The 23,719-nt window shown below is 41.9% G+C and overlaps 2 protein-coding genes across 2 annotated transcripts; both read right to left on the bottom strand.

The window, feature by feature from the left end:
* Positions 1 to 1,360: 1,360 nt before the first annotated feature.
* On the bottom strand, positions 1,361 to 11,501 carry cax1 (cation/H+ exchanger protein 1). The gene is made up of 20 exons (XM_029248141.1): positions 11,262 to 11,501; positions 9,214 to 9,372; positions 8,485 to 8,606; positions 8,124 to 8,232; positions 7,912 to 8,028; positions 7,762 to 7,823; positions 5,919 to 6,083; positions 5,541 to 5,726; positions 5,177 to 5,276; positions 4,923 to 5,064; positions 4,645 to 4,828; positions 4,410 to 4,509; positions 4,206 to 4,324; positions 3,922 to 3,959; positions 3,690 to 3,802; positions 3,436 to 3,581; positions 3,040 to 3,134; positions 2,850 to 2,928; positions 2,579 to 2,687; positions 1,361 to 2,384 (listed from the first exon to the last, which is right to left on the bottom strand). Exons 1-20 carry the CDS (start codon positions 11,332 to 11,334, stop codon positions 2,311 to 2,313), a joined length of 2,292 nt encoding a protein of 763 aa, XP_029103974.1. The 5' UTR covers positions 11,335 to 11,501; the 3' UTR covers positions 1,361 to 2,310.
* A 1,058-nt stretch (positions 11,502 to 12,559) lies between these two features.
* On the bottom strand, positions 12,560 to 23,317 carry tspan33a (tetraspanin 33a). The gene is made up of 8 exons (XM_018747095.2): positions 22,707 to 23,317; positions 19,092 to 19,149; positions 18,760 to 18,887; positions 18,580 to 18,654; positions 15,482 to 15,577; positions 13,993 to 14,121; positions 13,511 to 13,672; positions 12,560 to 13,309 (listed from the first exon to the last, which is right to left on the bottom strand). The coding sequence occupies exons 1-8, from the start codon at positions 22,800 to 22,802 to the stop codon at positions 13,223 to 13,225; spliced, it is 831 nt and encodes a 276-aa protein (XP_018602611.1). The 5' UTR covers positions 22,803 to 23,317; the 3' UTR covers positions 12,560 to 13,222.
* Between the last annotated feature and the right edge of the window lie 402 nt (positions 23,318 to 23,719).

The raw sequence follows: 23,719 nt of genomic DNA, 5'->3' as shown, positions 1-23,719 counted from the left end.
AGTTGCCATTCAGCAGAGGCTTAGAGAGATGTCTATAATAAAGTATTTTAATGTAAACTGCTTATCTTGAGGCCAGGGTAGCGACAAACACTGGTTCACTTGCATATTGCAATTTGTCTGATTAACCTGAAAATGCAAATCTTTAAACTGTAGGAGGTGTCACACATGAAACATGCAAACTTTGTGGACTGAACAGGGACAAGTCCAGGTGCTGTTAAATTCTCATGCTACCCACTGTGTCATACAGCCCTGGCAGAAGTTTGTTAAAGGCAAAATGTTATTTTATTTGCAGTTTATATTACAAGTGTATAATTAACCTTGTATTGATTGTATTTTTGTGATGTGACAATTTATGAACAAATGACTTCTGATCACAGTTGTGCTCATAAGGTGAGGAGCCAGTTAAAACACATTAAGCTGTATCTGATAAACACAAATGCATTAGTGCCTTTTTCAGTGAAACAGTATTTAATTAATACATTTTTTCAAAACTTTTGAAGGGGTCCTTTCAAAATTAAATCTTATCTGTACAAATCTTTAGCAATAGTTAATGCTACACAATAATGTGGGAAGGATCAGCAGCAGGATTTTTTTCCCCTACAGGACTCAATCTGTTTGCTAGGATTAGACTTCAATTAATCAAGCTGTATGTGGCTGTGACGCTTTGCAAAGTGCCATGACTATCTTAGAGTAAAACAAATTCAAGGAAGTGTGCTTGCACTAATTCAATTTCCATACATTTGTCAAGAATATAGATCTATTCTCTTGTGACTCCCCAAACAAACTTCTGGAGTCTAATCTTCAACGTTAAGGATTTTATTTTTCATGTGTACTTGGGTCCTGAGCTTTTGGTCCATAATTCTTAGCTTGTGAATCTCAATATCAATGTCCTCTTGCACCTTCATGGATTAATTTTTTTTTTTTTTTTATGACTCAAACTTGGGGTCATATACACACTTAATATTATGAATGGGGAATTAAGAGATGGATATTGTGCAGAGTTCTTAACTTCATCCTTCTGCATTCAAGCCCTTTTGGACACAGGTTAGCATGCCCATATCCTCTGTCAAAACTACGCTGTGCATGTTAGTCATTAGGACTTTAATAGGAATGATTTGCAAACCAGCTCAAATATGGAATTTTCTTCCTGTCTGGAGGATTTACTGCTTGAAGGTGGTGATTAACAAACCCCTCAGATTTTAAAACAAAAATGCTGCTTAACATTGGTACAAAACATTGGTACAAAACATTGGTACTTCCTGTCATGTTCTCTCAGCTGCTTTTTATGTAAAGGATCTTCCTCACCTTGTGGTCATATATTACAAATTCTGTGCCTGCCTTTTTTTTTTTTTTTTTAAAAAAAAAAAACTTCTCCCTCCATTTCTTAAGCTTGGAACTAGAACCCAGTGTGCTTAAGGTTTTTATCTGAATCATTGTGATGAAGAGGGTCTTCCTGGACTGAAGTCCCATCCCTGGCCATGCAGGAAATGGTTTTAAGGCAATCACTACATATCTGTACTTGTAATTGTTTTGTGTTCTCATTGCTGAAATGAAAAAATAAACTTGTACTGTAAGTATTTTATATACTTTGCTTCATACATTAACCCTAGAGGGGATATCAGGATCATTAACACCACTTCCTTCTGATCAGCTTCAAATAATTAGTATGCAGCAATATTAATCATCCATTTCCAACTAGGCCAAATGTAATATATAGAGGGTATGGGAACTTTGCAACAGTGAAGCAGTCTTGCCCTTGCATGAGAAATCCTTTACAGCCATCCCTCTGAGCTGAATGTAACCTTATAACTCAAAAAAAAGCCACTAATGCAAAAGCAGTAGATTTTACACAATGTAGCAGAATATTTTAATTGAGTTAAAGCATTAATAGGATGTGCACTTAGTCTGCATAAACTTGACTTCCCATTGTTTTAGTAAAACATTAAATTTACAAAAATGTTTTATTTTCACTAGCTTCTTGAAACAGTTCAGTTACACTAAAAAACAAAGTATTTTAAGTTACAATCAAGTACACCATATGCTATTAAACATCTCATCCAGTCCATTTAATGTGTGGGTAACTGCTACAAGTAACAGCAGACTTATGCCACCCCAAAGTGAGCCTCACACTGAAAGATATAATTGTCCCTCCTAAATTATATCCCTGATAAGACATCCAAAAAGAAACCATTGTGTGACCAATCAAGGAAACTGCTCATTTTCTGTATACAGCAGGAAGTCACAACAACTTGGACTTTGTGAGAAGTGTTAGCAGGAAACAAGGCATAACTAAGATGTTCCTCAGCCTTTTCAGCATCCAGCAGGAGAGGGAGCAAAAAAGTAGAGGGCCAGAAGGATGAGGTAGACTGCAACCAGAGCAGTACCTACCAGGTGGGGCACAATTTCATGAAACACATACCTCTCATTCATTTACTACAATTAATGGCACATATAAAAATAAATATCTTTCATACATGTGAAAAGTGATTCCATTTAATATTAAGACTATTAAGAAGATGCATAACCCCCAAAGGAAATACATGAGTTGAGTGAACAGCCATCAAGGCAAACTGCTTACCCTGAAAGTAATCTGACTTCCCATCCATGAAGATGTAGTTGACCAGTATGACACTGAAGATGCTGGACCAAAGGTGCAAATCACTAAATATCAGCACAAATCCCACATCCTATGGAACGGGGAGAGGAGGGGAAAGAAAAAAAAAAAGGTAACATGAGGGTTTGAAAACAAATTACAATATCAAATCAGCAATCAAAATAAACATTGAAATTTACATATCTACAATCTTCATGTCAGCTGAACTGCAATAAAGTGCTGAAAGGAAACTTACATAGAAAGCATTAAACAGGATGAGCAGGGGGATCTGCAGCATACACACTTGGACTGCTAGACAACTTCCAACTTCCAGGCTGAGTTGGAATGAGCACAGAACACAGCTGACATTAACACAGCTTTGGAGTATGATGAACAAACATTTTTATAATCACTGCAGAGTTATCTGCAACTGAGGAGGAATGCACCTCAAACTCATGTTGTTTTGAAGGGCAAACTGGATTCCATTGACCACCTCTGGGATTTCGGGCACCATCGCCAGCACAGTGACGCCAATAAAGTACTGATAAACAAGGAGAAGATTAAAGGAGAGCCACTTCAACACATACCCACAATTTCCCGTGTGTCTGGTTGTTTATTCAGATTGATACTGTTCTTAGACATCAACTAAGAATGAACTACATGTTATGATTTGATCCCAAGCATGACTCCCTTACAGTAAGGACAGATAAACCACCATTATGCTGTACTTCAGTTGTCTGAAGTCACACTACAGCTCTCCCATACATTTAAGAGAAATTTGCCATCACAAAGAGCAACCTGGGCTATCAATGTTTTTATGAATGATAAATTATGCAGCCTACCTGTGAGACACTAGAGTTCACCAGGATGGGCTTCAGATGTTCAGTGACCAGGTCAGCACAAGCAGACATCAGCAGGGTGGCCACAATGAGGATTAGCAGAGCTCTCCACCTAGACCAGTGCACCACCGCACCGTGATGCCCAGACACTGACACAGAGCATGGATAAAAACATTGACACTAATAGGACCTACCTGTGCTTGTTTCATCCCAATCACTTCTGTCTCATGCCATTTCCCTGTGTCCCGGAAACTGACCTTGGCAGCCACTGATGTGGATGTCATAGATGTGCGAGTGTGTCTTCAGTGTGAAGATGAGGCCGGTGAGGTAGGCGACAGGCAGCAGGATGGAGACGGTGTAAACTAGTGGCCTACAGGACATAGCACACTGGTTCAGGACTTTGTGGTCAAAGGCTGTTCAAATTAAGATTTAAGTGACTATGTTTGTCAAGAAAACAGTTACAATTTATACTGAGGATTCAACACTCACTCGATGTGGCTGTGGAAAAGGGAATAGTTATTTTCACTCTGTGGGGGGGAAAAAGGAAAACTTGGGCATTACTACTGGATTGAAATGAAACCTCAATTAATTCCAAAAAGTAGTTGCCACTGGTAATACAAACTTAGGCACAACCTGCAAGACGTTACACGAATGTTAACTGGCCATTTTGAAAGGCTAGTACAGAAGAATTTAAACTTTTATTCTTCTTCCAATAGATCATTGCCTCAAATGAACGTAAAAGGGCCAAGTGTGGCAATAAGACAGGAGGTTACCAGGTCGTAGTGGCAGTCCTTGCAGGCCAAGGAGTCACTGCCATTGATGCCAATATTGGAACAATTATCACACACCAGGTTTCCATAAGCCTTGGAAAAGAGTGTTGGAGTGAACACGCCTGCAGAGACACCAGAAAATGGAATGATCACCTGAGAGAACAGACACGCACATTGATCTTGGAATGGAAGGAAGTCTCTATTTACCTCCCACTGAGATGAAAAGCAAAGCGGAGCTGACTCCTGCTGAACGGCTGTTGAACCTCTGCTCCTGGTGCCGACAGCCACCGACAATCATACACATCCCCTGGAGAAACACAGCCATAAATGCAGCTAGGCCTCCCATGCAGAGGACATTACACTCACTTGACAAGGTATATGCAACTTTGTGCTCTCTGCTGTTGGTTCTGTGGTAGATGTGACATGAACATCTGATACTTACAGGAATAAAGAGGATACATCCCAGCAGGGTTCCTGTAAGGGCAGATTTGACAATTTCCTCATAGCACTTGGTCCCTGCATGGTGTCCCTGGAGGAGAGCTGTGATGTAGAAGGTCAGTTCTATGATGGAGCCAAAGGTGGCATTCACTACGGCACCCACCGCAAAGTTACTTTGTGCCGAGATACTGGAATGGAAACAAAGCCAGGTATGAATCAGAGGCCTCCTGGAGGGCAGAACTAAGGGGCAGAGAGCTCAGGGAAACATGTCATCAGCGTTACCTGGCAATGCCCATGCCGATATAGTATGATAGTGGCATAATTGAACTTATAGCACAGACAAATTTGACCTCTGAGCTGACAAAGCGATTCTCTTCATCTGCGTAGCCAATCACCAGGGTAATGATGACCAGAGGCAGTAGATCTGAAGGTGAGGAATTTAAGGAACACAGCAAACTGCACAGTGACAACCAAAGAAGACAGCGATGTAGAAATGTATTTCTCCATTAACATTGTTGCCCGTGTACAAAGGATACTGACAGCAAATACGTTGATCCCATCTACTGCGTATTTGTAGTAGTACCAGTTGAAGGCATGGTAGCAACAGAGAAGAGTTTTGGTCTCACAGCCTTGATTCTGAAAAACAACTCAAAGTAAGACTACAGGAATAGTAAGGAACCACAAAAAAAAAAAAAAAAACTTGAATAAAGTAACACCACCTTCACATAACCAGGTTCTGACTAGTTCTCCGAGGGCTATATGGCTTAAGAGTAACGTAGCACGCTCTTGGTGACTGAAGCCTGACAAGGTCTTAGGAAAGCCCTAGTGCACAGCTGATCAACATTTTTCGGGGTCATTCCCAACCACCAACTGTACTGGGGCAAGTTTACAGGCACTTACTCTGCCAGGAAAAGTAATGTGGACCTCCTCAGGGGACAAGACAAGGATGGAGGCCATGGTCCTGACATTCATTTTGGCCACTGGGATGGTGAAGACCAGCATCCAGGATATGAGGCAGGCCAGGATATGTACCACACACAGGGGCGGGTAGCCCAGAAACAGCCATACATATGTGCTCATGCGGCGCTGTGAAACAACCCCCCACCGAACACCCATCTTTAGATTCCTTATAACACCAGACAAATTGAAAAATACTCTCATGACACCCTGATCACTTTACATTAGGGACCTACAGCTAAGGGGTATGTTTTGGCACAAAGGGGAGAGCTGGTATGTCCAATCTTGCTTGTCATTATGGTGGTACGCAGGCAGTCTCACCCAGTATTGGGGCCTCTCGAAGTCTTGAGGGCTCTGGGTGCATTGGGTTAGTGGGTCAGCAGAGAAAGACTTGAGCAGAGGGGAAGTCTCCTTGACCTCATCAACCTCTGGGATAGCCTCACAATTGGGGAACTTCACGCAGCACTTCTTCATCATGCTGGTGCCCTGGTCACCGAGAAAGGAAATACAGGAAAAATTCAATGGATGAGTTCTCTAAAATCCACAGTGCTCCAGCCAAAATAACCCCTCTTTTCACCCTCTTGCTGTTACAAAATGATTTAAGGAAGATTTGCACTGCTATGCTGATTTTGTGAGACATGAAATCCATGATGAGTTTACAGGCAGTCCCCAAGTAACGAACCACCCCCTTGCGAACAACCCGTATTTACGAACCACCTCCTTACTAACTGGAAGGTGATTCATCACCCTTAAGTAACAATCAAATGAAAACTTTATAATTAAGCCTATTAAAAATTCGAGTTACTGTATATACAATGGTTTATAACAAACAGGCGCTACTTTGCAAAGCGCAACAAAACATTGGGTGTCTACAGTGGTTTGTAAGCTCGTGGGCTGGGTGCGTGAGGCTGACATAAGACAAAGACTTGGTTCTTTTCAGTTGGACCACACTGCTGTTAAGTGTCACGTGTTACTGTATTTGGCTTTAATTTTTGTTTCTACCCTCATAACCATGGCACCAAAGCCTAAATGTGATGCAAATGATGGTGATGCAGCCAAGAAAACGAAAACAATCACCACTGAAACTGAAGAGTACATATTAAAACAGAAAGGTGAAATGCCAATGAAGAATGGAAAAGGGAACATTAAAGTTTCTTTAATGTTTTGCACGTACGCGCACACACACAGCTACAAAAGACAGTTCTTTCCAGTTGCAGAATCTCACTCCAGACACCCGCCCCCATGCTCTCAAACCTTCCTCCCTCCGCTCTTCCAAGTCCTGTCCGTCATCGTTCCTCAGTCACATTCCCCATCTCTTGATAATGACCGCCTGCTTTGTCCCTCAACTACAATTTCAGATCCTCACCTCTGTTCAGTTCGTCAACCAACCGACCATGAGAACACATCAAATCCTTTGATTCTGAATAAACAAGCCTGCACTTGGGTCCAGCCTCCTCTGTGTCCTCTGTTCATCATCACAGTAGTAACATTTATCATCTCTTTCTATGTCTATCATAAATACAATGTAATAATAAATATAACTACTGTATTATATTAAACATGTTTTAGTGTATCCAAGGTGTTTAATTTTTTTTATGCATAGAAAGGCACACGATATAGTAAGCCAAACATTTGACATACTGACGGTAGATACCCACCACACCCAAACCATTCCAACTTGTGTTAAGGTCTGACTTAGAGACTGAGGACACGGAACTAGTTCGCAGTTTGGGGACTGCCTGTACTGTATTTTCAAACCATAAGAATAGGAGACCTGCTCTCATGCTGCCGTAACTTGTCTATTATAACATCTTTTGGTTAAGTCATTCTTTCAGTTTTGTCACAATTTATCTGCATTCAAGAATTTATTATTTTGCCATTTTATGAGTTTACTGAATTTCCTGCAGCTTAATCCTCTCTTTAATTTGCTAGGTGCTGCTCCCCCCCCATAGTGTGTCCTCATCTTGTCATGCTGAACCTCATTTATACATTTGTGCATGTTCTGAGAATAAGCCATCTTCTTTAAGGAAAATGAATGCATCCCAGATTGACATGGAAAATAGATAATTCTTACAACAACACAACTGCTGCAGCAGATATTGAAATAGTATCAGATCTTTAGGGTAAATATGTTAACATTAAAAATACATTTAGTTGTCAATACCTTTTGGATTGACTTCCCAAATGGCCACAAAAAGTAATAAGACAATTTCAAGCAAAGCTTCCCTAGAAAAGGAAAAGTAAAGTTAGGGCCAAAAAGTAATGCAGTACAGTAATTATTAAATTGCCAATTAGCAGCAACAGTGGTACATACCATAGGGGACACCAATCACTGTGAGAAACATCAAGAGGCTAACCAACATGTACATCAGGGAAATCCACCATGCAAAAAGAAGAACATATATGATATTTCCACATGTGACTAAAGAACCTGGAAAGACAAGGGAGGAAAAGAAAGGTGGTCACATTTACAAATGATTTAATGTTAGATTCAAAGTAATAAAACCAGGGAATTTCTTCATATACCTGTGTAGGGTTTTACAAAATTGAGCTCAGAGTAAAGCTCTTTCACAATGTCTGATCTATCTTCAAACGGCCGCTCAGTCACATGGCTCTTCCACTTCCTGAATCCAAACTGAAGAAAATTACATTTTTTACATCACTGCCATGCATGCAAGCAACACAAGCAAACGCACATCACTATCACGCAACTGGGTAATTCACTAAGGCACTAACAACCACTAGCACGCAAAAAATCTCTACAAAGGCAACGATTGAAGGTGGTCACCCACACTGAAAGACATAAATGATGTAAGCTTCTTTCAACAGAGCCAGTACCTGTCGCAGCCCTGGTGTCAGCGGTACCAGGGTGCAAGACTTTACATACCCTGTAGTTGTTGACCTGCTTGTGTGCCTCCACCTCATTCTCTGCCCGGATCGTGGTCTTACAGGTACCATCATCCCACATTTCAGTGGAGCCGTGGGGACATCGGGAAGGAGAGGAGTACCCTACCAGCAGGGAAAGGAAGGGCAGGATAATGCACAAACAGCAGTTACATTTACGTTTATTCATTTAGAGCACCTGTGTTCAAGCGCTGCAAGCGTCACTGCGTGAGAAGAGCAGTCTTAAAATAAATGGAATTTAGCAGATTTGTTGTACAATGCTTTGGAGAAATGCATTTCACAAACGCATGAAAAGATATAGGTCGGGACATGTAATTTTCAAAGTACAGTTTTTCTAATACCCCCATTAAACAAGCATACGTTACCAAAGCAGCATTTAGAATTAAAGTCAAATTCAGATGTATGTGTAAGTGATCATATTTCAGGAAGACCACTGACCTTTGGTTTAGTGTGTCAATTTGGCTCAAGAACAGTAATAAGTCTACATTTAATTCATATACAGTACTTTGTTTTGTAATACCCAAAAATCTTGCTTAATCAATGGAATTATATGAGGAATGCACCAACAATATCTAATTGTGCAGAGGGGAACACTGCTGAGTGGTAGAGGGAAATGAAAAATGCACTCTGACACTGAGGGAAGTGTTCATGGTTGTCTGGGAGACTTCCGCTTGAAACTGAACGTTGCAACAGAAAAGAGAAGCAATCTCACTCCTCTGTCCTGACAGGCATTTGGAGGTAGCTTGGCTCTGCTGGTAGGACAGGGCTGGAGAGACTGTTTCCATCAGCTCTGGGTGCAGGCTACCCACACAGAGACGGTCACACAGTGAGCCACGCCGCTGACCCCTTGGTTCGTGGTCCCACGGTGGCTCTGGGAGAGACAGGCAAAGACGGTGCTTATCAAAAGCACTGATAAGAGTTTAACCTTTCTGACCTCACACACGCGACCCCCATCAGTAGGTATAACAAGGGTTAGTCCATTAAACCCCAAGAGAAACAGTACAGCAGATGAGCAAAGTTTCCCCAGATTAGCTTGAAAACTAAAGTACATGAAAGAGCACAATTGTAAACTACACAAGTTGCTTTTTAACCGTAACATCTGCCATTAAAACTGTATATGCATACACAACTCAGATCATCATATACACTAAAATGGAAAATTCAAGAGATAAAAAGGCAATGTTGCATGATGACTGACACACAAAGTCAAGCCTCACGTGGCCTTCACCTCATCTGTGGGAGGGGATAATACAGATCCATTTTTTCACAGAGCAAAAGCCCGTGACCAATACAACACTCACGGCAGTCACAAGTTACTAAACTCCTTCGGTTGGGATTTGAGGAGACTAACCGGGATCACTAATCGCATTTTCAATGGATTCCACAGAAGGGAGGAGAGGGGAGAAAAAAAAAAAAAAAAAAAAGACATTGGGGTTCTTCACCAAATTTAAAGTGTCAACAAGTTGTTCAGGTCACGCAGCCTGCAACACACAAAATTAACACGCAGGCCTCAATCTCACACGAGAACAAGAGGAGGAAGACCCTCGAAGCGCACCTTCCTAGAGAGCTTTAAAATAAAGTAACAAAGCTACAGCAGCTATTAGTTACAGCTCAGAAGGGGGCAGGTGAGGTGAAGTGTGGAACCTGTCCACAGACCCCAACCTGAACACTGCTCAGAATAATCCAGGTTTCATTGCACTGGAAAACAGGGATTGATAAGGTAAATAACAGGGGTAAGAATAGAAAACAGAAACGACACATTTTATAAACACGACGGGGGGCAGGGGAGTTCAAGCCAATTGGGTACAACTTGGGTCATATCTGACAAGTACCTGACATACTACTGCGAGGTTTTACCAGGTTAAAGGTTTGACATTTACATGTACTGCGGGTACAAATCGCAGTTGCCTAAAACCGACCGAAAACCGTGGGAAAGTAACTCAACTTAGCGGATTTTATACGAGGGAGGGGAGCGAGGCCCTGCGCCATGTTCTGCGCGTGATTGCCTCGCACCTGAAGAGGACGCGCGCGTGCGCGCGCGCGCTGCGGAGCGCCAGGGCACGTGAGTCGTGAGCGAAGCATAAACCGAGAAAGAGAGACTATGAAGAATTTAACACAGCAGAAAACCTTTAAATGGATAAGGAATAATGTTATAACAGCCAACAAATGGGTCATTTAAACATCAGTGCCAACGTCTAACAAAATATCGTTTAATGTAGTATTAAGTTAAGAAACTTCATCGTGAATTCTGACACACGGCCGCCGAGTGAGTGAAACTTTCACTGAAAGCATTAAAAGAAAAAGGGGGGGGAAACTTCCACTGCCATAGTATATTTCTTAAATTTAATACATTTGATTTGACAACTTCAATCAAAACGTTTGATAATTTAAAACTGCCCCCAAAAAAGACTTAATATAATAAAATCCGACTATTATTATATAATCCAACAACGCATCAGATCTCAGATTTCTTCACACAACAACTGTCACAACTTTTTAATAATTAAATTATTCACTTAGCAGTACAGCGATTGGAACTCGCGGCGCAACTGAACAAGTTGTTCTGGAAATGAAATCTGCGCTGAAATTCCTGTCGTTTTCACCAAAACAATACTGTCTACCTTTTCCCACCCACGAACGGAGCATCCGCAAACAAACATCGCAATTTCTATGCAAAAGAAAGACAGACAGCGGTAAAGTTACTTAAAATGAAAGCAAAAAAAGACGGTTTAGTTAGTGATGCGGACGCCGCTTCCTCACCTTGGCTGTCGGCTGTGGAGCGGCGCCTGCGACGTTCTACGTCTACGGACACGGCTGGGATGGAAGACGACATGGCTCCGTGCGCGTCCCTGTGAGGGAGAGAGAGAATGCGGAGCCGGCGGGGCTCAGCGGTGCGTGCAGCTGTGGAATGGTGGGAAGTGTAGTGAAAGGTGCCACCGCACTGCTAACGCCGCGCCGCGTTCACAGCCCGACTGGAGACCGCACAGGTGGGGCTGTGACGTTACGAGAGCAACAACCCAAAAAAAAAAAAAAATCCAAATACTAAACGGATCAATGAGGATTTTTCTAAATCACTCATTGAAAATGCTAATATAGAGGTTAAATGTCCCTCTTTGTGTTTGTTATCCTAAATAACCAGTGTTTGGAGCACCCTTTGCAGATGTACTGCAGGTGTGCATGGCCAATAAATTTAACCAAAAGGTGACAAACGACTTTACTGATTCAATCTGATGACCGTAGGAGGCAATTAGTGGCTGACACCTTTCTGCAGGAGCATTCAGCTTTACAAATCCCAAGGATGCTCCCATTTTTTTAGTGAATGTGCTAGGGTAGGGGATGTGGTGGTACAGCAGGTTTGGCCGGTGCACTGTAGGGCAGGTCTGGGGTTCAAATCCTGCTTAGGGTGCCCTGTGATGGACTAGCATCCTGCCCAGGGTGTTTCCCCTCCCGCTCCAACCTTGCACCCTGTGTTTCTGGGTTGGCTCTGGCTTGCAATGACCCCGCACGGGACAAGTGGTTGGTTAGTTGGTATGTGCTACGGCTTTTAAGTTACCCACATACATAACCGTGTACGGTATATGGTTCTTGGTAAAAATAAAAAAAAAAAAAAACAACTGAGCTTACTTCTCAAAAATCTTCCCAAAAGGAAGCAGCCCCCGATACTGCAATATAACCAAAACCACAAGTGGCATGCAAAACACAATCACCAAACCTTTTTGCAATACCATAAAATGAAGTTTGCTCAAAGAACTGAAGAAAAAATGCAGCATATCTTCTATTTGCATGTAGAACTGATAAGCAGTGTTCCTGAAGAAATGATCTTTGTGCTACTAGGGTTATAAAACAGCTGTAATATTTAGCCATGGTTACACCATGTAAATACATACCCAAAGTATCTAGGTTTTTAGAAGTTTTTTAGGCCATGAAACATAACTTAAAAAAACTACAGTATACACATTTATTTCTGTGTAAAATATGCATTTGTGTGTTGTTTTAGTTAATCTCCATTGGCTTCTTTCCTGCTGCCGTGCGAGAGTACAAACAAAAGACTTCTGCGGTCAGGACTTGTCAGACTGCCCAGGCTACCGAAACAGACACCCACAGAACACTGCAGCTGGGGATCTGGTGAACTTTGAGGGGAACCAAAACTATAGCAGCTTCTAACCTGCCTGTGTCTTTTTCTAACTCATTTTCCCTCACAAGAGATCCTTCAATGATGTTGTTTGTTTATTTTAAATAAAAGAAATTTTAAAAATGCAGATATGGATATGAATCAAGCAGACAGATATGCAAAAAAGAGAAATGCGCTTGTTTTAAAGACATCCCTCCTTTTTTTCTATACTGTTACACAATCCCACATAACAAAAGCAAATGGACTTTACATAACATACAAAAATATCTATATCACATATGTACTGTACATAGGTAGGGAGCATGTAACCTTCCATAGCTGTGCATCAGTATTTAAAAACACTGAGTACTGTACAGATATGCAGCTATCTCTGAACTGGAATGCAATACTTGAAATATTTGGGACATATCATCTTCCTCAGGCAATGACTATCAAGGCTCCATGTTCTCTTCTGGTAGCATACTATTCCCACATCACACCTGTCACTCCGCTCTCCTCCACTGTTCACAAGTGTCCCCATACACAAGTGGTCGCACGGTGAAATGCGCTGGGTGGTGACTGTGGCGCCTTCCGTTCAGTGCATGGGGTCTTAGGAGCGATGGAGGTTGTACTTCTGCAGTTCGATCTGATCCTTAATCTGGTTGAGCAATATCTGGGAGAGGAGGATCCCCACCAGCTGTTGCAGATGAAGAGGAAACAGGCCAAGACAGGTACTGAACAGTGTGTCCGTTGAGGGTGCAACCCCAGTAGGTCACAGCAACCCACAGTTATCAATACATTCTGGGGCAGAAGTGTATTTTTAATAGTGTATGCATCCTGGAATCGGGACACTATGGAGGTGTGGAATCTGTGCAGAGGATGGCTCAGTGGAACTCACCTGGGGGATGGCCAGGCCCAGCACAATGCCACCCAACAGGAACAGATTGCTGTGAATCCAGTTGACAAGCTTGTCAATGCAGCCATTGGTGTAAATGAAGTCTCCTGCTTCCAGGTAGTCTAGGTCTTGCTTTCCTTGGCCACACTTCCTATTTATGATAGCCTAGTGAGAGTGAAGCCAAAACACGTATTTTACCTTCTCTCAGCATAGGGCAGCATTTTTTTTTTTTACAACGATGCAAATACTCTGAAGAGTAAAAAAATAAAAATTGTACCATGCACATGTTCAGCAAAGGAAATGACTGATACTGAAAGCATAACTCGGGCTGTAAGATTCATACTGACTATGAAGAAAGCCTCGCAAATAAATTATCTATACAGTTCCCGTCAGTGACAAAAGCGCCACTGGTATGTGACAGGTGGGATACGCGTGTGTGCCATAAGTGTGCATTGTAGAGCGGTCAGGGAACCTTGGATAAATACCTCATCCTTACGTAGCAGGCAGCAGGAGAATGGCACAGAGCAGCGCTCCTGGCTGGGGTTCTCCAGGGTGCAGTTGAAGTACATATTCTGGGTCCAGTCTTTGAAGGACACAGCCCCACAGCAGTTGAACTAAACAATGTGGGATAATTCACATTATTATAGAAGACAGCTGGTAGCATAGCGGTTAGTGCTGTTACTTTTGGACCCAAAAAGGTTGCAGGTTCAAATCCTACCTCCAGTTGTAGCACCCGTGAGGAAGGTACTTACCCTGAATTGTTCCAGTAAAATTACCCAGCTGTATAAATGGGGAAATAACTGCAAGTAGCTTAACACTGTAACTTGCTTTGGATAAAAGCATCAGCTGAATAAATAAGTGTAAATACTGTCAGAGCATGAAAAATTAAAAAACCTTTGAGGATATTATATGGGATTTGTAGTGTTACAGTGCAGAAAAGTTACTAAATGACTTGCGCAGTAGGTGAGCCAATTGTGCTGTTAGATTAGAAATTATTTTAATTTCTATCTCAGCCTTCTGCCACCTCAGAGCCGTCCGGACACCAGAGACCAGTGATCGCTAGGAGGAGTAGGACACAAGAACCAGCAGTGTGTTTCGTTCCAAATCCTCCTCAAGTTCATTGCATGTTCACAAAGATTATATACTATTTTGCAGAACAAAGAAATAAGTTCTCATTGGTTTAGAAAGTGAGTCGGGGTCTAGGGACAAAACTATAAAAGGTAATGTTAAACAACAGAACACTGTGATTGGTTATACATATAGAGAGGATATAGGGGGGATATGTGATATTTCAGTCGCATCCGTTTGCCCTTGAGCATAAAGAGAGAAAAGTCAAACAGGAACTTCAACTTGCACACACATTCTTAACAGGTCTGACACACACCAAAAGGACAGGGAGGAAAGAGAGATCGAGGTAGAGAAGAGACACGAGAGCAAGTTATTTCTCACAGGTGCTTATGTTGGGATATCAGCGCCCTGTGTCATTTTGGCTGAATAAATGATGACAGTAAAATATGTTGTTATAGGTCACACAAGGTTATATTGTTCTCCTGATGGAACTTAAAGGCTATACGAGTATTAGTTATGTTTTAACATTAAAAAAAAATTAAAAAAAAACAAAAAAATTGGTGTGGGTATCGGGATTTGTCTGTGTCTTATGCACCTACTTGAATGATGAACCTCGGTACAGCAAGTGGTAGGAACAAACTAGGTTTGCTTGAGACCTTCTTGTCTGCAGCTATGTCTCCTTCTCTCGATGTAATGCATAAATTGTACTTTTTCTGAGATGTACGTCGCTTTGGACAGAAGCGTCTGCTAAATGGATAAATGTAAACGTGAACAAGTAAAACCACTGAACTGAACAAGGGTGTATTTTCTGTCTCACGTCACTGTATTTATAGATTACACTTTGTCAGTTTTGACAGTATGTCATCCCTGCAATGAAATAAATATGAAACTCCGTTGCTGTCTTACCTGTTTCTGGCCAAAATCAATGAGGTTTTGTAAATCCAAGTCATCTCTGTAGTGAACAATTGCTTTGTTGATTACCTCAGTCACCTTGATGCGGGCCTTTGCAAAAAAAAAAAGGTTAAAGCGTGTATTTAGGACAATTTACTGAAATGTTCGTGTCTCAGTGTTCAACAGAAATCAAGTTCGAACAAAAGAGATTTAGAGATGTTTCACTGTTACATTTTAAATGCATTATCCAGAGTTCCTGTTAGAAAAATGTGTGTTAACTAACCAGAGGCCGTAGTTCTCAGCAATACACAATCCTGCCTGACAATCCCCGTAGAAAAGTCACGTCGAATTAACGGACAGGAACTTAATACGTAGAATCTCAATTTCTCCATCGTAGTTCTCCCCATCTTTTTGAATTTCTATAAAAACAGCTATGTGTGCATTTAGGTAAAGGGGCCAGGATGGAAGCTCGGAGGGTAGCGCTCATTCCAGGCCATGAGTTTGTCTGTGTGGAGTTTCTATGTTTTCTTTACTTTTGTGGTGGTTTCTTCCCACAGTGCAAAATCTTGTGTGACAGTGAGTGTCCTGTGGTCTCAGACAGTGTGTCCCAGTGCCACCTCTTTTGCCACCTACTTCCCTAAACTGATGGATAGAAAAGTGTGTGTGAGAGAGAGAGAGATACACACACACACACATTTTCAGAACCGCTTGTCCCTTACGGGGTCACGGGGAACCGGAGCCTACCCGGCAACACAGGGCGTAAGGCCGGAGGGGGAAGGGGACACACCCAGGACAGGACGCCAGTCCGCCGCAAGGCACCCCAAGCAGGACTTGAACCCCAGACCCACCGGAGAGCAGGATTGCGGCCCAACCCACTGCGCCACCGCACCCCCCAGAGAGAGAGATAACTGTGCACAATTACAATGAGATGATGATTTACCTGAGGTTCTGTTGGCTCAACCTGTAACGGACAGCTGGTAATGTAGTGGTTAGAGCTGCTGCCTTTGGACCGATATGTTACAGGGTTCAGTCCCACCTTCAGGCCTTTAGTAAGGTACTTACCCCAAATTGCTCCAGTAAAGTTACCCAGCTGTATAAAGGGGTAAATAATTGTAGGTAATAACTTTGTAAGTCACTTTGGAGAAAAGCATCATCTGAATGAATAAATTTTCACAAGGGTAAGCACACACATCTTCCAGCAGGGAGCATCCAAGAGCCACAGCTTCTCAATCCTCTCTTGAACAATGAACTGCTGTCATTTTCGCTGTATAAAATGCTTTTCAGTTTTTGTTTTGATCGCTCAGTCAGTGGTGGGTATGCAAGTGAAAATACTTTTCCAAAAATTTAATTGAAGAAAAGTAAAAAAAAAAAAAGACAGGTCGAAACACAACTGAAGCTTCAAGTTACTTTGATTCAAATTGTGCATCTTAATTGTTTGAACCACTAGGAACATGAACACTTTCAATATACATTTTTTACTCATGGGGAAAAAAAAAATATTTATGCATTTTTTTTCAAGAAATTACACCTGCTGTTCCATTAAAATTGGATAATGTCAAATAGACCAATCAGATAAATACAAAATAAATGAGAGATCACAGTCTGCTAGTTAACCCACCGGTTAGTCACATGTTATAAACTTGCTTTACTGAGTCACTTCAGCTGATTTGATAGTTGTCTAGCTAGGTAATGGCTCAATTACGACATGAAAACCAGATATTTGGAAACATTGGTTTGAAAACAAATGATAAAATTTGCTGCACGAGCTAACTTTTGTTTACAGCTATTTCAATGATATTCTCGTGTTGACATTTAATTTCTCATTAGAAAGCAAACTGATCTTGTTACCTAGTTATTGGATAGTTAGCAAGCTAGTTACACAACAGAAGACTCAGCGTAATATTTTTTTACACTGATGTGCAGTTCATGCACACTGACACTGACATCCTTCAGCAGGCAAGGATGACAATGCAGGTGTGATATGTAGATGGATATATGACCAGAATACCCTTTTAGATTAGGATTGATGCCTAGCCAGTATGTCCTTAACAGTCATTGTGGCTGTGTAATCAATAAACATCTTTGGTCGTATAATCTATTCTCCTGGTGCCAGTCGGAGGTAGCGGTGTGCCATGAAAAGGAGGAACAGGACTAAAGTGGGAAACAGTAGCTTGCAAGCTTTAGTGTAACATTAGGAAAATATGTTCACGGTATTCAAAAGTTACATTTGGCATTAAAATAAATAGGAAATAAGTTCGCAGGATTACATTTATTTATTTAGCAGATGCTTTTCTCCAAAGCAGCTTCCAATGAACTCTACATAGAGTTATCAGCCCACACACCTTATTCACCAAGGTGACTTACACTACTAGATACACTACTTACACTGGGTCACTCATCCATACATCAGTGGAACACACTCTCCATCACTCGCACATTATGGGGGAACCTGAACAGTGTGTCTTTGGACTGCGGGAGGAAACCCACACAGACATAGGGAGAACATGCAAACTCCACACAGACTGAGTGGGGATCAAACCCATGTCCTCCCATACCACCCAGGCACTGTGAGACAGCAGCACTACCTGCTGTGCCACCATGCCATCCAATTAGTGTGCAAAGATTTCTTATAGCATCATAGAGGAACATCACCTTGTCAGTAACACGATTTCTGGTGTAGCCTTTTTTAGTAAAGGTAAACAGATAATTCACCAAACTGAAATAATGATAACCAAAAATACAATATCTGTGTACTGTATAACTGTCATGTGTCCAAGGCATATTAAAATATATAAACATAATATATTACTTTACCTTAGGGAATTTTCTATAACTCAGTTGTACCATGAGATGTTTGCAACTCTCCAGTGGTATTTAGAAGCAAATTAAAATATTTCAGACAGTTAATACTTTTAATATATTTCCCCATGACTTGGTTTCTAGATTATGCAATCAAAGTCAAATGCTTTGAACAGGGTGTCAGGGTGAACAGTATAAACTGACTTGTGCTGCATGTAAAATGGGGTGTACTCCCAGAAGTTCCTGAGTTTCTATAGCCTTGGAGTGGAAATGTGAACCTGTGCTCCAGGTGATCTTAGGAAGGTACACAGTACCTTGTCAGAAAAGATGAAACCCAGGACCCCAATGGCCAGTTGCAGCAGAAAGATGATGATCAGACAGATGGAGAACTGCAGAAGAATGGAGATGTCTGGTTTTAAGTGACCTGCTGCTTCAGAATTCTTTAAGCAGCATACAAATGATTCTGTTTCTGATCCTCCCTCTTACTGACTGACCGTCCGCAGCAGGCAGATATTCTCACGCAAGGAGCCAACACAGCCACAGAAGGTGAGGAAGAATATGAGCACTCCAACAACCAAAAGCAGAATGGTCGGGTCCACAGACATGTAGGCCGTCACTGCCTCTGCAGAAGAAAGGGGGAGCTGCCATAAACCCTTAAAACTCTAGAATTCATTAGAGGTGGAGATCATAAGACTCTGTTTGCATGGTGATTCCTTGCCTGGGGGAAGCTACAGAGGTTTTGATTTTCTATTTTTTTTCACAGCACTTTTCCATTAATTTTAAGGTCACAAAGAGTAAATCACTGCTTCATTGGGGTGCACCCTACCAGCATGTTTCTCCATCCTGGCATACAGACCAATGGATATCATCACCATGGAAATGACCTGTGGAAACAGCAAAAACAATGAAGGGACATTGAGATTTGGTGCATTTACACAAAAAGAAATGCATTCACTATTGCATTTTAGTTTACCCAACTGGGAATTTCATTTCACTATTGAGTTTACATCAAAGTCATGTGTCTTTGGAGGAATTCAGGAACATGCAGGAGCCTGTGCTGGAGCTGACAGGACACCGTGTGCCTGAAACAAGCTAACACTTACCTGGGCCTTGATTCTTCCTGAACTACACACAAACAAATACAAACACAGATACACAAATAGGATACTTTGGACTTGAATCTCACAGAGTTTGTTGGTCTAATCTGAGATACGACCAAACAAATGCATGCACACCCTGTTAATGTCCTCTGCTACTATGTCACACCACGTTCAGCCCAAATAAACATCCAGTCTTCACATGGTAACTATCATGTTGGAAAAAGTTCGTGTTTATTGCCCCTGAGTGTGGGTCAGCTTTTTGCTAGATAAAAAGTCAAATAAAAATACAACAAATACTGATAGGGTAAGGCAGACCTGGGCATTTTACGGCCCCCGGGCCACATCCGGCCCTTTGGCTGTCCCTCTCCGGCCCGCGAGAGATCAATCGGAAATTAGAAATCAAATGTAAATAAGTATACGCATGTACAGAATACAACAGGGACGACGACAGGCAGGGAGGGATTTGTTCACGGAGGTAAATGCATAGTTGGACAAGCTGGGACTGAAACGGGACAAACTGGCAGGTATTACAGCGGATGGTTGTCCAAATCTGACGGGGAAATCGTCGGACTTTTGAAGCGGATGCAGGATGAAGTGACTGAAATGAACCCAGAAACTGGTATTTTTACATTGTATTATATCAGGAGGTGTTGTAAGTCATGGGGTGCAGTGGCGCAGTGGGTTGAACCACAGTCCTGCTCTCTAGTAGGTCTGGGGTTCGAGTCCTGCTTGGGGTGCCTTGCGACGGACTGGCGTCCCGTCCTGGGTGTGTCCCCTCCCCCTCCGGCCTTACGCCCTGTGTTGCCGGGTTGGCTCCGGTTCCCCGTGACCCTGTATGGGACAAGCGGTTCTGAAAATGTGTGTGTGTGTTGTAAGTCAGTGTAAAAATGAACCATGTTGATGTTGTAACTAAAATAGTTAAATTCATCAGGGCATGAGCACTGAATCAGAGATAGTTTGTTGCACTTTTCATTTTCCCCCTGCAGCGTGGATAATACATCCAGCGATGTTCAGCTCAAACTCATTGACATGCAGTCTGATACACTACTGGCAAAGCACTTTTAGTCAGTATCACTGCTGGATTTTTACTCTTATCTCAAAGAGGAGAACTTTCCACACATGCGGAGGCATGCTCAAAAGATATTTGTTCTCTTTGGATCTACGTACATATGTGAACAAACATTCTCAGTGATGAAGTTCAACAAATCCAGATACAGATCCTCTCTAACTCATGATCACCTGTCAGCTGTCCTTTGCATATCCACCTCAGACATTCAAACAGACTTCAGTGCACTTGTTCAAACTCAAGACAGACTGGATTTTTCTCACCGAACACGAAAAAAGAACCAAAAAACATCAAAAGCACTTATTGCTTTTTGTGTAAAGTTAATTAATTGCTGGTCTTTAACATATTGCAAAACATACACATTTTCAGTATTGTTTTTGTGAAGGTTAAAAGTATGTTATGTTAAAAATAAAATGAAAGAGTGGTGTAATGATTGGCTTTTCTACTATTTTTTACTGCTCTATTTGACATATTCCACATTTTCATACCCTTAACGTAACATGTTTACGCATAGCCGCTAATCACACACACACATTTTCTGAACTGCTTGTCCCATAGGGGGTCGCGGGGAACTGGAGCCTACCCGGCAACACAAGGCGTAAGGCCGGAGGGGGCGGGGACACACCCAGGACGGGACGCCAGTCCATTGCAAGGCACCCCAAGTGGGATTCGAACCCCAGACCCACTGGAGGGCAGGATCTGGCCCAACCCACTGCACCACCGCACCCCCTTAGCAGCTAATCAAAACCATACAATTAACTGCTTTTTATGAAGCGATAAAATTAGTATTGATCAGAATTAAGTTCAGTCTATTGGTTCGGCCCTCCACAACAGTCCCAGTTTCTCATGTGGCCCCTTGGGAAAATTAATTGCCCACTCCTGGGGTAAGGTGTCACATAAATTGCATGGTATGGAGGCAGACTTCTGGCAGTGAGCATAAATAGGTGCCGGTCCTTGTCTACCTTGAGCCCTCATAAGTGAATGGCTGCTTTTCAACTGGCATTCAAGTTTCACAAAAGCAAATCATAGACATTTCTGGATGTTATGAAACAACTGATGTGGAACCAGAGACACTGTACTAATCAGTCTCTCTCTAACTGGCTGAGAGATCTTGTTCGCCTCTAGTGTGAGAACTTCCCCTCAGGCCACAGATTTACACCAGTAAGTGGCACATAAGAGAGAAAGACGTAGTGGTAAGATACTATATAAATAATTAAATAGTCATCTTAAATCAGGGGGTAATCTTAGAGGAAGCAACAGAGGTGACCACTGAGCCTTCTCCCACGCTTTTCAGAGCCACAGATAGGAGGGTCAGGCTTATTCAAAGCAACTTTCATAAGTATGGCTGAAAAGTTTTTACTTTTTTGTAAGATTTCCTACAAAAGTGATAGAGAAAAAATAACCTAATCAACCTAATCAGGCCGCTTTTTCTCAATTTCAGAGATTCGGTTTAAGCAGGTAGGAAGAAGAATGATACCGTACTGTATGTTGATTATCCATTATATTATCTTATATATAAAAATATATCAAAATATTTCCTGCAGCCATACGGTTCTAAATGCTGGGCCTGTTTTTTATGTTTAAAACAGTATTTTCAATTTGAAACTCCTTCTAAGTTTACTTGAACACATATTCCAGTTAGAACCATTGAATTACGAAACAGTTCTAAACTTTTTGTCTTAACAGGTCGGGATGTTTCAGGAAAAGGGAGTAAGACTAATGAAGGAATGACAGAAATAAAACTCACTTAGGTGTCGGCTATGAATTTCACTTTAGTCCAAAGTAACACAGGCATTTTACTCTGCAGCAGCTGGATAGGTATTTAATACGCCCAGAGGAACCTTACTAAAATAGTTGCTTTTGTCACTTTTGTCACTTACAAATAAAGGAAGACAATTAACTTCCTGGAAGGACTAAGCTAATTCAGAATCAGGCTGTTTTTATAGTAGGTTATTAATGGCAACCATCTGCATACAGAACTAAATGTATATAAAACATAATGATCTGACCCTGAATGGGTATACACACACACATTTTCTGAACCGCTTGTCCCATGCGGGTCGCGGGGAACCGGAGCCTAACCCGGCAACTCAGGGCATAAGGCTGGAGGGGACACACCCAGGACAGGACGCCAGTCCATCGCAAGGCGCCCCAAGCGGGACTTGAACCCCAGACCCACTGGAGAGCAGGACCCCGTTCAACCCACTGCACCACCGCGCCCCCTCTGAATGGGTATATGAAAGGATAAATTGCCTAAAAAAAATTAAAAACTTACCCAAAATATAAAGTTAAAAAAGAAAAGCAAATATTTGACAACGTTACTGACAAAACTGAAGTTTTCATTATCCGTCGATGCATTTCTTCTTCCCATGACTGGAAAACTCTGAAGTCTCCAAACTCAGTCGCTGATGACGTATGTCTCTCCACTGAAAAAAAAAAAAACCTTCCTCCGTACGGAGCTTGAGTACGGCTACAGGTACAGGTACAGGCACAGGTACACTCCACAACCAGCAAGTTGTGGTTTCGTCCAAAAAAAAAAAACCTAAAGTCCTGGATAATCACTCGCTATGAGCACAAAATAAAGGATTTATAACTTATAGGTGTGTAAAGCGTGGGACCACACAGTGTCAGTGAGACACTGACTCGAACCCGTGTGATTCAGCGAGCAGCGGGCGTTTCCTCCGCATGTCCGCGAAGGCTCGGGTCTGTGACGCAACAAAAAGTGTCGGATTCTAGGGGGGGCAAAACATATTAGAAATAGTACTAGTATTGGAGTTATGCAGAAATATTGAGGGAGTGGAAATAGATTTGCTTGCCTCAGTCCTGGGGGAGACTCGCCCGCTCTGATACCTCCTGATTCCTTAAGTGAATTATTTTCCCGCTATTCATTGACAGCTGGCAAGTTTACACTTTTTACTGTACTAATTTATGACATGTAATAGTTCCGACTGGCAGTCTCCTTCACACACACGTGCGATTAATCTGTCCATATCTGTATCCATTTCGCTACTGAGTAACTGCACCGCGTGTTTTGTCGCTGTTTTACGGCCATTAATTCCAATTGCTGTAGTAAAGATGAGTGAATACACTAACAATCGGGCGATACTTTGTTAGTTTCCTGACTGGGAAAACAGGACCAATCCAAAGACAGTAGGTACACAGACTAATCCGTTACCCTAGAAAAAACAGAACGGTATCATTTTTACATGTATTTTGCATTTCCTGGTTCTGATGATGATCGGATCACACGTCGTATGGATCTTCAGCAGCGGCGTTTCATAACCAGGT

The sequence above is a fragment of the Scleropages formosus genome, chromosome 2, assembly GCF_900964775.1.
Source record: "Scleropages formosus chromosome 2, fSclFor1.1, whole genome shotgun sequence".
Classification (NCBI taxonomy): domain Eukaryota; kingdom Metazoa; phylum Chordata; class Actinopteri; order Osteoglossiformes; family Osteoglossidae; genus Scleropages; species Scleropages formosus.
This window is presented reverse-complemented; position numbering and strand designations above follow the sequence as displayed.

Excerpts from the sequence above, each read along its gene's own strand:
- cax1 (XM_029248141.1), bottom strand. The coding sequence starts at position 11,334 with ATGTCGTCTTCCATCCCAGCCGTGTCCGTAGACGTAGAACGTCGCAGG. Across the intron at positions 9,373-11,261 it reads CTCCACAGCCGACAGCCAAG|AGCCACCGTGGGACCACGAA; the intron begins GTGAGGAAGCGG and ends TGTCTCTCCCAG. Across the intron at positions 4,829-4,922 it reads ATCGGCATGGGCATTGCCAG|TATCTCGGCACAAAGTAACT; the intron begins GTAACGCTGATG and ends TTTCCATTCCAG.
- tspan33a (XM_018747095.2), bottom strand. The coding sequence starts at position 22,802 with ATGGGAAGAAGAAATGCATCGACGGATAATGAAAACTTCAGTTTTGTC. Across the intron at positions 19,150-22,706 it reads TTTTTAACTTTATATTTTGG|GTCATTTCCATGGTGATGAT; the intron begins GTAAGTTTTTAA and ends CTGTTTCCACAG. Across the intron at positions 13,673-13,992 it reads GCCTGCTACGTAAGGATGAG|GCTATCATAAATAGGAAGTG; the intron begins GTATTTATCCAA and ends CACTCTCACTAG.